Source organism: Cyanistes caeruleus, chromosome 25, assembly GCF_971803275.1.
Source record: "Cyanistes caeruleus chromosome 25, bCyaCae1.hap1.1, whole genome shotgun sequence".
Classification (NCBI taxonomy): Eukaryota; Metazoa; Chordata; class Aves; order Passeriformes; family Paridae; genus Cyanistes; species Cyanistes caeruleus.
Window position 1 is genome coordinate 1,740,186 of NC_141725.1, and position 16,963 is coordinate 1,757,148.

The window sequence follows — 16,963 nt, forward strand, 5'->3', positions numbered from 1 at the left end:
TTCTCCACAGAAAAAAAAGGTTTTTTCTACAAATCTATGTCAGGATTTTCCTTTCCTGGGGAGCATGAGCTCATTTCAGTAACAGGTTTTGTAACAGGTTCAGCAGGGTCAGAGATGAAAGCACTCGGGGGTTAACATGGTATCCAAACCCAGCACGAACATTCCCGTTCAGCATCTAGGGCAGCAGCTTCACACAGGTGCAAATCCATCCCACAACTCATCTAATCCACAGCACCTCCAGGAGATACTGCCAGGGCTCCTCCCAGACCCACCCCACGAGGTGTAAACCCCCGGACCAGCACCCAGCTGCTCCAGCAGCAAGAACCTCACTGTGCCTCTTCCCCGGGCAGGGATTCCAGGCACAGGTGACACTCAGGGACCAAAGGTGTCTGGATGTGTTGGATGCCTCAGGCACCAGGTTTGTACAAGCCTTGGTTTTCCAGGTGAGCCTGTGCCCAGCTGTGGAGCAAGGGGTCACTGCAGTGATGGCCATACCCATCATGTTGTCCGTGCTGCTGATCGGGGGGGTGTGACTGGACACTCCGTACGCTGTGGAGGCTGAGGAGAAGCCGGACACTGAGGGGAGTCCACCGTTCACCTCTCCTGAATGCAGCTGGTAGTTCTGGCAGGGATGGGGAGAGGGGTGAGAGGGGCCCTGGAAAAGCTGTAGGGTTCAGCAGTTGTGGCCCGAGCCCACAGCCAGGGGAGAAGGTAACAGGGAGGTGACACAGCCATGGGGACATGTTACCATGCGTTCATGCTGATGTAAACTGCTGAAGCCACTGGACTGCGGGAGCGGGGACGAGGAGCTGCCCAGCATGGCACCGTAACTCGACTGGCTCATGGCACCTGGGGAACTCCACAGGTCTGGCGAGTTATGGAGTCCATCTGCAAGGAACCCAGAGCTGAGTGGGGCAGGGACAGCAGCAGACAGTCCCCAGCCACCCTGGCTGAGGGGCTGTGACTGTCCCCACCTTGCCCTGCCTGTGCTGAGCATCACCCGCTGAGTAAATCTGGACAAACTCCCTGGGACAGGGACAGGAGCCCAGGAAGGGCTGGAGCTGTGCCAGGGCTTGGGATGGATCTCAGGGCAAGGTTCTTCCCCCCGAGGCTGCTGGCACTGCCCAGGCTCCCCAGGGAATGGGCCCGGCCCCAAGGCTGCCAGAGCTCCAGGAGCGTTTGGACAGCGCTCTCAGGGATGCTCAGGGTGGGCTTGTTGGGGGGTCTGGGCAGGGACAGGAGCTGCACTGATCATCCCTGAGGGTCCCTCCCAGCTCATGATATTTGATGATTTTGGGGCTGCATTGTGTCTCATGCACTCCTGTCTTGAGCAATGTGCAGATGTGCAATCCCTCCCATGGTCCACAATGGGCAAGGCTGCCCCTGCTCTGCCTCTCTTGTGGGATCACAGGGCTGGGAATAATTCACCTGTCATGTAAAAGGCTCCAGGATACACAGTGCTGGGAGGTTTCGAGGGAGTATATCCAGCTGGATCCCTGCTGTAGTCATCACCTGAGTTGGATGGATACACCTGTGGGGCAGGAAAGGAGTTAAAGAGAAGGGCTTGGTCAGTACACAGCCCCACATCCTCACCGTGGCTGCCCCCAACTCTGCACAGCTTAAACTCCAAACCTCAGACTTCAGCAGTGTTTGACCACCTCTCCCAAGGCAGCAGAGCAGCAAGTGCTTCACTCAACTGACCTTTCAAGGCCTGCAGGGACAGGACACAGGGAATGGCTCCCAGTGCCAGAGGGCAGGGCTGGATGGGATATTGGGAAGGAATTGTTGGCTGGGAGGGTGGGCAGGCCCTGGCACAGGGTGCCCAGAGCAGCTGGGGCTGCCCCTGGATCCCTGGAAGTGCCCAAGGTTGGGCTGGATGGGGCTTGGAGCAGCCTGGGATGGTGGAAGGTGTCCCTGCCATGGCAGGGGTGGAACTGGGTGAGCTTTAAGGTTCCTTCCAACCCAAATCATCTGATGAGTCCAGGAGCTTTGCTTTGATTCATCTCACAGCAGATCTGCGTGGGGAACTGGAGCAGCTCAGCCAAAGTCCTCAACGGGCACAGCCCTACATGGAGCAGGGCAGGGGACAGGGGATAGGGCAGAGGGCACAGAGGACAGAGCACAGGGCAGAGGGGGAAGAGGGGAGGGCACAGGGAACAGGATACAGGGCTCCTCTCTGTTCCTGTCATCCTTCTTGGTCCCCAGAACCTGCCCAGCTCCAGCAGAAGTTTCGACTCTGTTCCAGTTCCGTTTTCCATGGTTATAACTTTTTCTGGGTAACCACAAAAGCCACCACTGCTGCAGTGACCCCCCCACTGGGGGAATGGGCTGGGTGGTGGCAGTGGGCACCCATGTGGCCTCGGGACCCCCCTGTGCCAACCCTGCCCTGTGCCAGGCTCCCCAGCACAGCCCCTGCTCAAAGCCCACAGGGAAACAAGGCTGAGGGGAAACTGAGGCACGGGGGCTGAGCAGCCCCCCATAGCCATTTTCAAAGGGGAGGGGACAACTCTCAGAGAGCCCTCACATAGCTCTTGGGTCAGCAGCACTGCTCAGCTCTGTCATTTAACAGCACATTAAGCAGAAGAAAAAGCTTTCCCTTCCCTTCTAAATTAACCAAACTCATCCTAGAAAGCCCTGACCAAAAATCAGCTTCTGCCAGGACAAAAACAGACTTTTCTTTTTTTAAAGCAGAAATCCAACACGCAAAGAAACCGAAATGGCATTCAAAGAAACTGAAATAGCACTCTGATGATGTGAGAACTTTTGTCACAGCTTATTTTCATCCCCTTTGATTCATTCTGAAACTGATAATTTTTTTTTAATCCAGCCAAAAGCAGAGGTGGGGCAGGGGGTGGGCTCTGCCTGGCACAGACAGTTCTCTCTGGGAAGGAAACTTGCCTGAGTTTCTTTTTCCCCACAGCCAGCTGCTCCCTTCCAGCCCTCGTCCAAAATTGATGGTGAGGAATAAAAGACACAATCAGAGAATCCTTAAGGTTGGAAGAGAACTTTAAGATCAAGTCCAACCATAAAAGCAGCAGCAGCACCATGTTCACTGCTAACCCATGTCCTCAAGTGCCACATCCACATGTTTTTTGATCAATTCCAAGATGGTGACTCCACCATGGCCCTGGACAGCTTTTGACAGCTTCTATTTGTTTGAAAAAACAACCCTAAAGCCTCCTAGAAATCCAACAAGGATCATCAGAGCTGGGAAGGGTCTGGAGCACCAGGAGGGGCTGAGGGAGCTGGGAAAGGGGCTCAGCCTGGAGCAAAGGAGGCTCAGGGGGCCCTTGTGGCTCTGCACAAGTCCCTGCCAGGAGGGGACAGCCGGGGGGGGGTCGGGCTGTGCTGCCAGGGAACAGGGACAGGAGGAGAGGGAACGGCCTCAGGCTGGGCCAGGGGAGGCTCAGGGTGGATATTAGGAGAAATTCCTTCAGGGAAAGGGTTGGGAAGCATTGGAACAGACTGCCCAGGGCAGGAGTGGAGTCACCCTGGAAGAGTTCAAACAACGTGTGAATGTGGCACTTGGGGACACGGGTCAGCAGTGGCCTTGGCAGTGCTGGGGAACAGTTGGACTGTGTGACCTTCAGAGGGCTTTTCCAACCTTAATGACTCTGTGATTCTACAGGGAACTCGTAAAATCAAGACAAAAAAAAGAGCGAGGGGGAAGGGCAAATCCTGACAGACACTGGCAGCTGCCCTTTGTCCCTTGCTCAAAAAAGAGAATTCCAGGCCCTGGTCCCCAGGATGCTGCCGGGTGCTGTGGGCAGAGGGAGCCTCGCGTGGGCTGGGGTGGATGGGGGAGGCAGTGCAGAACGGGAATCCAGCAAATTGACTTTTCCTATAATTTGATTAAATAGCGGGAGCCGGGACAGGGAATGGAGTGCAGCACGTCTGAGAGCCCCGCGCCATCTGGCAGGGGCTGGCTCGGGGCCAGGCGCCCAGCAGCTGCACCAACAGCCAAGCCAGAAACCCACGGAGAAAACAACAGGGATAAAATGGCAGGGATGGAGGGAGCAGGGGTGCAAAGCAGGGCGGACGCAGAGCAGAGGGAACTTCACCTTGTTGTGCATCCACCCTGCTCCACCACCCCTGGAACATCTCCTGCTGGATCCTGGAGGGCCAAATTTCACCACAATCCTGGCCCTGACCCCTGCTAATTTTTCCTTTTGCTGCCCAGCACAGGGGAGGCTGTGGAAAGCCCATTCCATGCTCTGCACGGAGCCGTGTCCAGGGCTGGGCGCTGCAGGCAGCTGTAAATCAGGGCCAGGCCCCGCTCCCCAGCCTGCGGCCCCAGCCCAACGCCGGCGGCCTCGGGGACCTCCAGGTGAGGTCATTTCCTCCGGTTAAAACTTGCCAGCGCGGCGAGAGCCGCTCGAAAAGGCTCAGTGCTGGGATTCGCAGAGCTTTGTGGTCTTGGGCTGTTTTTCCCTCCCTGTTTTTCTTGCTTCAATGCAGGAGCTGGGGTGGGACTTTGGGCAGACTGAGGCTAAACAGAGCAGTGACCAGACTGGGAATGTACAGCCTTAAACAGCTCCCAGGCACTGAACTGACTGTGGCAACAAAATCCAGCAGGAACCAACTTGTACAAAATCCCTCCCCGGGTTCCTGTGGCACCAGAGCTGATGTGGGGCCATATCCAGCCCTGGATCCTGTGCCCAGACAGGCCAGGAGTTCCAGAGCTGCAGGGAGACTCCAAGGGGCTCCATGCCCTGAGGGCAGCCCCAACCCAGCACCTACTGCATGGAATCCTGGAATGGTTTGGGTTCAGAGGAACCTCAAAGCCCATCTCATTCCACCCCTGCCATGGCAGGGACACCTTCCACTACCCCAGGGTTCTCCAAGCCCCATCCAGCCTGGCCTTGGGCACTGCCAGGGATCCAGGGGCAGCCCCAGCTGCTCTGGGCACCCTGTGCCAGGGCCTGCCCACCCTCCCAGCCAACAATTCCTTCCCAATATCCCATCCAGCCCTGCCCTCTGGCACTGGAAGCCATTCCCTGTGTCCTGTCCCTCCATCCCTTGTCCCCAGTCCCTCTCCAGCTCTCCTGGAGCCCCTTTAGGCCCTGCAAGGGGCTCTGAGCTCTCCCTGGAGTCTTCTCTTCTCCAGGTGAGCATCCCCAGTCCTCCCAGCCTGGCTCCAGAGCAGAGGGGCTCCAGCCCTTGGAGCCTCCTGTGGCCTCTTTGGGACAAAAGCACTGAGCCCAAAGGCCCTGGGTTCCCAGCACAGGTTCCTCTGTGCCTGTCCCTGCCTGCCATCGCTGCTCACATCCCCTGAAGCCCCTCACGGTGCCGGTGCCTCTCGGTGTCTTTGGCATCACTCCCTGTTCACCCACCCACCCTCAACTCCTGCAGCCACTGACCTCAGTGAGGTTTCAAAGCAGCTCGGGAATTACAGATTAAAGCACTTCATTTTAATCAGATGCTGATTAACCTATTTATTTTGCACGGGGTCCAGTGATAACATGGGGCGGGCTCCTGCATGGGCGAGTCAGACAAGAAAGAGCCTTTGATCTGCTGCCTTTGAGGCCACTCCTGCTTCACACTTCTCCTGCCGCCTAGGCACGGATCTGTCTCCCCAGGTGTGGAAGTTCAAAAACAAACCTGGAGCTCCCAGCACAAGGAGAGTGAGGAAAAGGGGCAGAACCAGCCTGTCCTCTGAAAATTGGAGCTTTGGCATAATGGAGAAGCTGAGGCAACAGCCAGGGTAGAGAGGGAGATTTAGGCTGGATGTTGGGAAAAAATTCCTCCTTGTGAAGGTGGGGCAGGCCCTGGCACAGGGTGCCCAGAGCAGCTGGGGCTGCCCCTGGATCCCTGGCAGTGCCCAAGGCCAGGCTGGACGGGGCTTGGAGCAGCCTGGGATGGTGGGAGGTGTCCCTGCCATGGCAGGGGTGGGGCTGGATGGGCTTTGAGGTCCCTTCCAACCCAAACCATTCTATGATCCTATGAAAGGCTGGAGTACAGGTGTCACTCAGACAGAGGGAAGGGGCTGAGCTGTGGCAAATGCCAAGCAGCTCTTCCTGTGGGAATCAGGGCCCTCCAGGGCTCTGCTAGCAGGAAGGGACAAGCCCCAGCACTTTGAAATTCGAGGCCAATAAAGGCCATTTGTCAGGGGTGATGTTTACCCCTCATGTATATATATTTAAAGCCCCAAATTTCACACAGAAGCTCAAGGCAGCAACACAGATTGCGACTCAAGCAGGTTTTCCCTGTAAAAGCACAGACTCTTGGAGCTGGTTTCTGCCTCATGCAGATCCACAAGGATCCTCCAACACCCCCAGGTCTGTGAGCCTAACCTGGCAAGGCCTCAGTGTCCCCCCTCCTCTATCCTGCAAAGCCAGCACCTCGGGGTGCCCAAAGGCACAGCCTGTGCTGGAGGCACAGCTCTGCAGCAGCAGCCAGGGAATGCCACAGAACAGATTTCCCGTGGATGGGGGTGTTCCCTGGGGAACGGGGGAGCGTCACACCGGCTGTGGCAGAGGTGAGGGCACGTCTCCAGCACAGCCCCGGTGTGGGGACAGAGCCGACCCCCTCCAAGCACGCAAACATTCCAGCCAGGAATGCAGCTCTTGCCGCCAGACAGCTCCCGTGTTCCTGCAGGAACCCTCCAGCCCACTCCAATTAGCTTTCCTGGAGATCCCATTACTTCCAGCCACAAAGACATTGTTCAGTTTATTCCCCTGGAACAGCCGCGGGAGCAGGGCTAGCTCAGCTTTCCTCTAAGGCAGCGCACACCTGGAGCGGGCTCAGCTGCCGGCCCCCGGCACAACTGCGCCTCACCCCTGCAGGGAAACCCGAGCCCAGGGCTCGCCTTTCACTCGCCACATAGCGTCAGACCCGGCCCAGGCTGCGGGCCACGGCTCCGCTCCTTCCCAGGGAGCTCTCCCTCCGCTGCCCAGCCGCGCTGCTCGGGGCACGGGGAGCAGGGATGGGGAACACGCTGCTGCCACTTACCGACGAGGGGAGTCCAGGAGGCACCTTCCGAACCTTTTTGGGCTGTCCATCTGGATCAGAGAAGAGAGGATCTGAGTTTTCAAGGGGGTTAGAGGGAGGGGAAACGAGCTGCAGCCAAAATCTCTGGGGTTGGAAACTGCAGCTACAGACAGGGCTGAGATTCCAAACGTCCCATGGCCAAGGAAGTATCAACAGTGGAAATGTCCAAGGATGAGCCTCTCCAAATCTTGTCTGCGCCCTCTGGGGACATGTTTCACACCCACACGGAGATCCCAGGACAGCAAGGGCTTGCTGGGAGAGACCGGGCCCATAAATATAAGAATGTTTAATGTTACAACCCCTCATTGGGGTTGTTTCTTTGGAAACACTTTCAACCTGAAGTGGGTTTGTGGAGAGAGGATGCAGAAACGGAACGCTTGCAGGGCTGGGCTGTATTTTCATTTGCTTCCTACACAGGGATAGACTTGGGAAAGCTTCACTGCTGCAGGAGGCAGGGATGTTCTTCCCAGGGACAGACCCCAGCCCATCCATCCAGTTCCAGCTCTGGAGGGGGACACAGTGTCCTGGGGGAAGGGGATAGCTCAGGGAGGTGGTGGGGAAACATCCAGAAGTGGCTCATGGGGAAGCAATGGCTAAATTTTTTTTAAATTCTATTTTTCATAATTATTATTTTTATAACTATTTTCCCATAATTATTTTTATTATTTTTCATCATTACTTTTTATTATTTTTCATAATTAAGGAAAGCCCTGGCTGGGGGGCGCAGGGTGCTAACACAGCTACTTGCCAAGCCAGGGACTTTGCTGGGATGTACCTCCAGAGCAGAAATTCACCCCACAGAATGCTAGGGAATTATTTTCCAGGCTGAAGTGGCAGCACCAGAGTAGGTGCCTTTTTCTGAAAAGCACTGAAAAATGCACCCATCACTGGGTCACTTCTGGTTTCATTTGTTGGGGAAAGCCCAAAATAGTAGCAGGAAAGCGGCTCTGGAGGGTGTAGGGGGAACTGTGACAAGAAACACAAATTCTGGGGAACTAGAGCTTGTCTTCCCTCCGAAGTTAAACTCACACCTGACCCCAGCCTTTGGTAAAAGCTTATTCCCAGGTCGATCCAGACACGGGCAAGCCCTGCTTGGGAACAGCAGAGTGGGCAGGGAGAGCTCCTGGAGCAAACATTGCCTGTGTCCCAGGCACAGCACCCAGACCTGCCGCTGCCTCCTACACCCTGCTCCTGCCAGCCCTGCCTGCTGCAGCTCCAGGAGGGCCACCAGCCACACAAACAGCTCCACGGCAGCCCAAGGTTTCACAGGAAGGACAAGCGATGTGCAGTGTGGCTGGAGGTGTTTTTATAAGAACCTCAAGCCACTTGCTGCTTTCAGCTAATCTGGCATTTTCCAGAAAGAGGGAAATTGTACCCAACTCTGAGCACCCCTTCTTTGAGGTTAGATCTCTCTCACTATATATATAGAAAATATATATATATATTTATATATATATGCATTCCCTCCCCAAAAAGAACAACTGCCAAATTCATGCCAGGGGCACACATGGCAACATCAGTCCCTCATTCCCAGCATCAATGTCCTCATTCCCAAAGGCAGATCTGACGAGGGCACCTGCCTAGCTGGCGTGGTGGCACCCGGGGAACACGCAGGCACTCACCTATGCTGCTCTCAGCACCTCTCCTGCGAGGATTGTTGGGGTAAGAAAAATACTGAGACCCTCCTTTGCCCCCAGTGGGGGAAAGCGTGCTCGGACTGGCGATTCCCATCTCGCTGGGCAGGAAACCAGGCTGCAAACAAGGAGAGAGAAAAGCCCTTCCATGGAATTACACTGGAAAACGACTTGCTGGGAGAGAACAGAGCTGCTTTGAGCCACCTTCAAACCAATTCAGCTGAGGGGAAAAATAAACACAAGCCAAGGGGCCAGGAGGGAAAGCAAATCTGTAAATATGGGGGTGGAGGTGGGGGAATAGGTGTGGAGGAACAAAAGGGGCTTTCAGCTTGTGCTTTCCTGCTGGATCTCAGCAAAGAACCTCTGCAAACCAGGGATGCAAACCAGCAGGTGCCATGGTGGGGGGCATCGTGGTCCCACAGTCACAGTGCAGGTGCCATGGTAGGACCCTTGTGGTTGCACGCTCACCTTGATGTCCAGGAAGACAGGATGAGCCCCATGTCACCAGCCCACGTTGTGGCCAATACCCTGGAGTGGTATTGACCCAATGCTCACAGTGGTTTTCTCCTGGGTTTTATCAGGGAAAAGCCAAATCCCTCTTTCCAAAGCCAGGAAACTCCTCCCTCGTGTTTATCCCAGCTGACCTTGGGCACGCTGGGAAGCAGCACGGGGCTGGGGGAGCCGGAGCCCAGGGTGCTCCTCCTGGGACAGAGCGTCTCCTCCAGCACTGCCCCTCTCACCTCGGGAGGAAGTTCAGTAAATTTACATGGAACTGCACAGGGCTGGCAAAGGGCCCTCAAATCCCAAAAGCTCAGCTCTGACCCATCTTCTGAGGGCAACACATGGAAATAAAGGAGGATTTCAGGCTTTTGAGAAACTGGAAAGAAAAACCTTTGCTTTCAAACTCTGTCTCCTCCAGAAAGGGGTCATGAAGGGAAAGAGGAGCTCGTGTGTTCACAGCTGGTGACATTCCTGCAATCTGTTCCACTGCTCAGGTTTCCTCTGCTCCGGACCCGCTCCGTGCACAGCCAAGGAAAGCACCCGGAGGGATCCCGGGAGCTGCTGCCCTGCTCCTCCTGCAGGCAGGAGATGCACTGGGATTTTGAAGCAATTTCCCAGAGAAAGGGGTTTTCTTCCTGTTTCCTCCCCCTGGGGATGCCCTAGGAGATGGTTCAGGGTTAAACAAGGGGGAAATGCTTTGCCAGCTCTACTCCAGAGCAGGGCATTTCTGAGGAAGAACCTGATCCCCATTCAGGGCATCTCCACCAGACAATTTTTCATCTTTTGAAAAACAAACACAAAAAAAGGGTCAACCCCCCCCTTACTCCCCCAAACTGGAGCCAGAAGCAACAACTGCTCTGGGGGCCACAGAGGCTCCATTGGCCTCCCCCCACACCCCACAAGGGGGTTTTGTCTCCTCTCCACATCAAGTGGGATTTGCCACCCGATCCCGAGCCCTGTGCCCGCCTCTCCCGGGGCCTCTCCCGGCCATTTGCCCCCCCATTTCTGTTACCTTATATTCCCCCTCCTCCACAAAAGCCCAGCAAAACCATCACATCCAAAAGCAACACTTGGCACTGGGCCCAGTTTTCTTTGAGCAGCTTCAGTGGTAAATGAAATCCACTCTGGCACAGCCAGCACAGCTGCTCCAGCAAAGGAAACATCCTCACTTCAGAGAGGAGGAAATTATGACAAATTTGTGTAAAATTAAAACATGTAATATGTGTGTGTGTACATGGATAAAATAAAAGCTGTCCGGCCAAAAGCTCCTCCCTTGGCTCCAGTGCTGGGACGGTTTCCCCAGGGCCATGCCGGGCACTGAGGGGGCACTTGGAGCCACACATCAAAGGGAGGTGCTCGCTCCTTCCCAAGAAACTATTTCTGGATGCTGGTGGCAGCAGGGAAGGTTATCTCAGGGCTGCTCCCCTGCATTCCAGGCTCGGATTGACGCCTGTGGTATTCCCCACAGGAAGCAAAGTTGTTCCCCCCCAGCAGCTCCTGCTGCAGGGTTCACGTGGGGTGACCCAACGGGGCTGGGATGTGTCTGAAGGAGGTGGCTCTGCTGTGTCAGGTCGCAGCCAGGATTGTGGAGATCATGGAGTCCCAGAAGGATTTGGGTTGGGAGAGACCTTAAAGCTCATCCAATCCCACTCCCTGCCATGGCAGGGACACCTCCCACCATCCCAGGCTGCTCCAAGCCCTGTCCAGCCTGGCCTTGGGCACTGCCAGGGATCCAGGGGCAGCCCCAGCTGCTCTGGGCACCCTGTGCCAGGGCCTGCCCACCCTCCCAGCCAACAATTCCTTCCCAATATCCCATCCAGCCCTGCCCTCTGGCACTGGGAGCCATTCCCTGTGTCCTGTCCCTGCAGGCCTTGTCCCCAGTCCCTCTCCAGCTCTCCTGGAGCCCCTTTAGGCCCTGCAAGGGGCTCTGAGCTCTCCCTGGAGCCTTCTCTTCTCCAGGTGAGCACCCCTAGCTCTCCCAGCCTGGCTCTAGAGCAGAGGGGCTCCAGCCCTTGGAGCAGCTCCGTGGCCTCCTCTGGACTGGCTCCAGCGGCATCACATCATGATGCTCCACAGAGAGCTCCTGCTGCAGGTCCTGCATCAACAGCCCCACCATGAAACCACAGCTCCACCTGACAGTCACTTAAATGATGCTGCAGCAGCACAGAAACCACCTCAGAGACCCTCCTTCCCCAAAACTGGGACACAGGACACTGGCCAGGGAACTGGGAGATGCTGCTGAAGAGGGAAAGCCCAGGGCAGGCAGTGGAGGGGGAAGGAACCTCCTGGAATGCTCCCTTGCCCATGGCCAGCCTGGCACAGGGAAAGGTGTTGCTTTGATCTGACTCCCTGGAACTCCCCAGCAAGGCAGCGTGGCTTGGTCACGGCTGATCAAATATAAACCAGGAATAGCAATAACAAAATGAGTGAGGCTGAAGAAGATTGGGAAGGAAGAGGTTGCTACTACCATCATTTTCTAACCTCTGGCAACTCTTCTGAGCCAGCAGCCCACACCAGTATGAACCCCCAACACTCCACAGAGGTTTTAGAGCAGAGCAGAGGCTTCCCAGGACCCCATGCACGGAGATGAGATGTAAATCCACACTGGTTTTCATTACCAGACTCACTCTTGGGAGCCAGTAAATGAAGCAGAAAATCTCACTGCATTTTATCATTCATTACCTGGTTTAGTCCTGGCATCCCTGTGTCTCTTCCAAACGTGGAGTATGAGGCTCTTTCACTGCTCTTCCCTGCAGAAGGAGAAGAAAAAAGACAAGGTTTGGGATAAGAGGGAAGTGGAATGGGGCGTTTTTGCCCCCAGGCACCTGGATCCTGCTAAGGGACAAGTCCTGTTCCTGCGAGGCAGCTTGCCCTGCCCTCCCATGAAGGGACAGCCTGAAAAGCTCGTGCTAAAGCAGGAGTTGCTTTAAGTTCATGGAGAGCAGGTCCATAAACACCAAAAGCCTGGAGCTGCAGAGGAACAGGGAAGTGCTTGTGGCCATGGAAACTGGCAGTGTCAGCCCCGAGCCAAAAGCTCCCTGCAGACACCGGAGACCCGGCCAGCTGGACTGGGCAGAGGCAGGGCAGAGAGATCAAGAGCCAGGACAAGTGACCAGACTCCGGGTGTGCTTTCCAGACAACAGGAAATGCAATCCCAGCACATGAGAGCTGAGCTCCTGCTCCACACAGGGCACTGAGCACCTTCTTCCCCTCTCCTGGGGGAGGTTCAACTTCCCAAGACCTGTGGTTCCTCACAGCCAGAGCATTGCTGCCAGCTGGGATCTGTGTGGGAACAGCCCAGTGCCAGCGGTGTCTGCATGCCCCTGTGACCATTACAGAATCCCAGAATGGTTTGGGTTGGAAAGGACCTTAAATCCCATCTAGTGCCACCCCTGCCATGGCCAGGGACACCTTCCACCATCCCAGGCTGCTCCAAGCCCCGTCCAGCCTGGCCTTGGGCACTGCCAGGGATCCAGGGGCAGCCACAGCTGCTCTGGGCACCCTGTGCCAGATGGGAAGAGAGAGGAGGCTGCTCACTTTGCAGCCTCACCATGGAGGTCTTGAACTCAAACCAAAAATTTTAGAGTGGATTCCCCCACTACAACCCCCAAGCCCCAGACCCCCATTCCTGATGGGAAGGTCCTGGCACGGTGCAGCCTCCCCCTCCCTCTGTCCAGTGACAGCCGGAGGCTCCGGGTGCTGCTGCCATTTCCTTTCAGAGGCTTAAACGTTAAGTAAACAAAGGTCAAAATGTCAGAGGATGGATCTCCTAAATGACCTAATTTCTAAAAGAGCTTAAGAGCTCGATCTGCCGCAGCACCAGCCAAGGGGACAAAGTACTCAGCAGGTTGTAGCATCAGGCAGGTCCTGATTACTCCTACAGCAGAGCTTGGCTGGACAGCAGCAGCCAGGTCTCCATCTGATAACACACTGCTGCTTCCATGTGTGACTGGAGTGGGGAATCATGGAATCACAAAATAGTTTGGGTTGGAAGGGACCCTAAAGTTCATCCAGTTCCATCCCCTGTCATGGGCACAGACACCTTCCTCCATCCCAGGGTGCTCCAAACTGCATCCAGCAACCTCTGCCATCACCAGAGACCTTGGGCTGAACCAGGGGTCTCCTGGATATGTGTGGGAAGGTGAAGGGACACTGGGCAATCCCCAACCATGTGACAAGTGACAGGGGCAAGTGTCAGATCCTGCCCTGGGATGGGGCAGCCCTGGATGCAGGGACAGACTGGGAATGAGAGGCTGGAGAGCAGCGCCCTGGCAAGGGACCTGGGGGTCCTGGTTGGTGGCGAGTTGGATCTGAGTCACCAGTGAGTCCTGGCAGCCCAAAGGGCCACCAGGCCCAGGGAGGGATTGTCCCGCTCTGCTCTGCACTGGGGCAGCCTCACCTCCAGTGCTGGGGGCACTTGGGGCACCACAAGATCAGGAGGATCCAAAGGTGTTGGAGAGTGTCCAGAGGAGGGACACGGAGCTGGGGAAGGCTCTGAGGAGCAGCTGAGGGCACTTGGCTCGTTCAGCTGGAGCAGAGAAGACTGAGGGGAGGCTCCTCGGGGGCTGCAGCTCCTCCCGAGGAGAGGCGGAGGGGCAGGGGCTGAGCTCTGCTCTGGGACAGGAGCCCAGGGAGGGCTGGAGCTGTGCCAGGGCTTGGGATGGATCTCAGGGCAAGGTTCTTCCCCCCGAGGCTGCTGGCACTGCCCAGGCTCCCCAGGGAATGGGCCTGGCCCCAAGGCTGCCAGAGCTCCAGGAGCGTTTGGACAGCGCTCTCAGGGATGCTCAGGGTGGGCTTGGTGGGGGGTCTGGGCAGGGCCAGGGGCTGCACTGATTATCCCTGAGGGTCCCTTCCAGCTCAGGCTATTTCAGGATTTTATGAACCCAGTGCCAGCCCTGCACTGCTCCAAACCCACTTCTCTGGATTCTCTCATTCCTCACTCAGCATCTGCTGCACCCTTGAGTCCATGGGTACCCCATGCAATGGGGAACACTGGGAAAGAGAGTACAGCCCTGGACAGCCCCAGCTCCTGCACCACCCATCCCTCCATAACAAGGGAAAAAAGCAGTAAAAAAGTCAGCAGAAGAAATTTTACATTTAACTGTCTATGAAAACAAGGCAGAAGAATGAATGGCAAACCTCTGGATTGGAATGTACCTAAGCCTGCTGAAATTCAAAAGGAGAGGCTGGACTTGCCAGCAGAAGGAGCTGTTTCTGTGGGCAGAGAGATGGCACAGGTGGCAAATCCAGAGCCGCTCTGTCACTCCTTGGCAGCCACAGCCCAGGGCACCAACCAGGAAAGGTGGCAAAGCCTCAGGAAGGAGGCAAGGACCAGGATGGAATCTCCCCAGACTCCATCCTGCTCCCAAGAGAATTACTGAAATCCTGCAGATGGGTGTACAGGGATGTTGTGGGAGGAGGAGAAGATAGTGGGAATGAATCACTTGAAGAGGAAAGGGGTTTCCTTTGAAAAGAAGGTGAAGCACAGTGGAGGCACCTCGAGTCACTACACCCCAACACTGGCTGAAAGCATTCAGCATTTTCAGATCTTTCTGGCACCCCCCTCCTGCTTTTCCCCCTGCCAGCTCCTTCTCCTGCCCCTCATCTGCCTGTGCTGCCTCCAGCCCTGCCTAAGGAGGCTTTCCCAGCCTCTCTCCTCTCCCAGCATGTTCCCTCTTGCAGGATCTGGCTGTGTGGGGCTCTGGGAAGCCTCCCCCAGCCCTGCCTTCACCCAGGGCTTTTCCAGAGGAACCCTCACACTGTCTGTGTGACTCCTCCCAAAGGCACATCTCCTCCCGAGCTTGGGCACGAGGTAGAAAAATAAAAACTGCTCTTCCCACAGCTTCCCACCCACTCTGGCAGTGTCAGGGATTGGCTTTGGCACCCTGGATCACGGTAGCATTTCACCTCCAGCAGAGCAAACTGCTTTTAAATAATCTTATGGGTTGGCCATTTCTCTCACACACCACAGAATCACAAAACAGCCTGAGCTGGGATCCTCAGGGATCATCGAAGTCCAACTCCTGGCCCTGCACTTGACAGCCCAAGAAAAAATATTTAAATGCTGCCTACAAGTTTTTCCAGCAGCCAGTGGCAGAACCAGTGCCCCTACATCACGCCAGCCCCAGCACAGCCACCACCCACCGTGCACCTCCCCCAGCCCCACACTCCTAATTCCATTAGAATTCCATTAGAATTCTGGCCTGGGGGAAAAGGAGAGGCAAAACACAGCCAGGGATTAAAAACAGGGAGGAAAGAAAGAAGTTAAAAAACCAGGAGCAGCAGCAACCCCCTGATTAAACCCATTGTCCAGGAAGACCCCCATCTACAGGCACTGACAATACCCACCCGATTAGGAACACTGCTCTGAAAGGCAGCTAATTACTAGAAATAATTACTAGAAAGAAATCTGTTATGGCTTATCAGTTTCCTCACTGTTTAACCGCCACTCCCTGCCTGTCCCTGCTGAAGATGAATGGTAAATTGTGAAATTGGTGACTTCAAACAGACAGAAAAGCCCTTCTCACCCTCCTCACCCTCTGGGACAAGCTAGTTTGTCACTGTGCTGTGACCTGGCACCACCCTGGGACAGCAAGGGGTGCTCCTGTCCCCTCTCCCCAGCCCAGGCTGGGAAGCTCAGAACTCCTCAGGAGGTTCCCTGTCCTCCAGGAGAAGCACAAAAGGCTCAAACCTGGAAAACTTGGAAGGAACAATGGAGAGCTCAGACATTGCACCTGCTCACCTGCTTCAAAGCCCCCCACCTGGCATCAGTGCTTCTCATTCAGAGCACTGATGGTGTTTCCATCAGGGATTTAGAATCATGGAATCCTGAAATAGCCAGAGCTGGAAGGGACCCTCAGGGATGATCAGTGCAGCCCCTGGCCCTGCCCAGACCCCCCAACAAGCCCACCCTGAGCATCCCTGAGAGCGCTGTCCAAACGCTCCTGGAGCTCTGGCAGCCTTGGGGCCGGGCCCATTCCCTGGGGAGCCTGGGCAGTGCCAGCAGCCTCGGGGGGAAGAACCTTGCCCTGAGATCCATCCCAAGCCCTGGCACAGCTCCAGCCCTTCCTGGGCTCCTGTCCCTGTCCCAGAGCAGAGCTCAGCCCCTGCCCCTCCGCCTCCCCTCGGGAGGAGCTGCAGCCCCCGAGGAGCCTCCCCTCAGTCTCCTCTGCTCCAGCTGAACGAGCCAAGTGCCCTCAGCTGCTCCTCAGAGCCTTCCCCAGCTCCATGTCCCTCCTTTGAATGCTTTCTAATTTATTTTCTTATTCTTTTGACAAATTTAGGTTACTTCATCCAGTACAACACAGCCCAATCCATCCTGTAGAGAGCTCTGATTTTCCCCATCACCTGTGGAACTGAAGCTGTAGCAGAGGGCAGTGACTGAAGATTCCCCTCACAGTGCCTTTAATGAGAGCAGGAGGGGCATCACCCACAGCGCTGTGGGACCCTGGATGTGGGAGCATCTCCCACAGGTGCTGTGTCTGTGCAGCCTCTCTTGGCTCTGTGCAGAAGGTGCCTCCCAAAGCCAAGCTCCCATTGTGCCCCATGTTCATCCAAAGAACATCCATGAGCTCAAACTCAACAGCTGAATAGAAATCAATGCTTTTCCTTTCAAACTGCTTTTGGATCAGGTGTGTACCCTGTGATCCACACAATCACCAGAGACTGGGCTGGACTGGGTGAGGAGCAGTGACCGTCCTCCAGCTGCCACCGGCTGCTGCTCCTGCTATGGGGCCCTGCAGGGAACAACAGGGATTAAATCAAAGCTTTTCACTCCCCAGCTGGACCCCAGGGGCTCAGCAGCCCCTTCCTCACTGCCCCTGGGAGGGGACTTGGGC

At 55.9% G+C, this 16,963-nt stretch overlaps 1 protein-coding gene across 16 annotated transcripts in view; it reads right to left on the reverse strand.

The window, feature by feature from the left end:
* The window catches only part of TCF3 (transcription factor 3), an 84,244-nt gene that overhangs the window by 17,669 nt on the left and 49,612 nt on the right, over positions 1-16,963 (reverse strand). For all 16 annotated transcript variants that reach the window (XM_086862420.1, XM_086862419.1, XM_086862427.1 and 13 more), the window contains exons 6-11: positions 11,808-11,875; positions 8,613-8,742; positions 6,952-7,001; positions 1,429-1,531; positions 749-888; positions 496-622 (exon numbers count right to left, since the gene is read on the reverse strand). In XM_086862420.1, the coding sequence (XP_086718546.1) occupies positions 496-622; positions 749-888; positions 1,429-1,531; positions 6,952-7,001; positions 8,613-8,742; positions 11,808-11,875 (618 nt within the window). The remainder of the gene's footprint in view (positions 1-495; positions 623-748; positions 889-1,428; positions 1,532-6,951; positions 7,002-8,612; positions 8,743-11,807; positions 11,876-16,963) is intronic.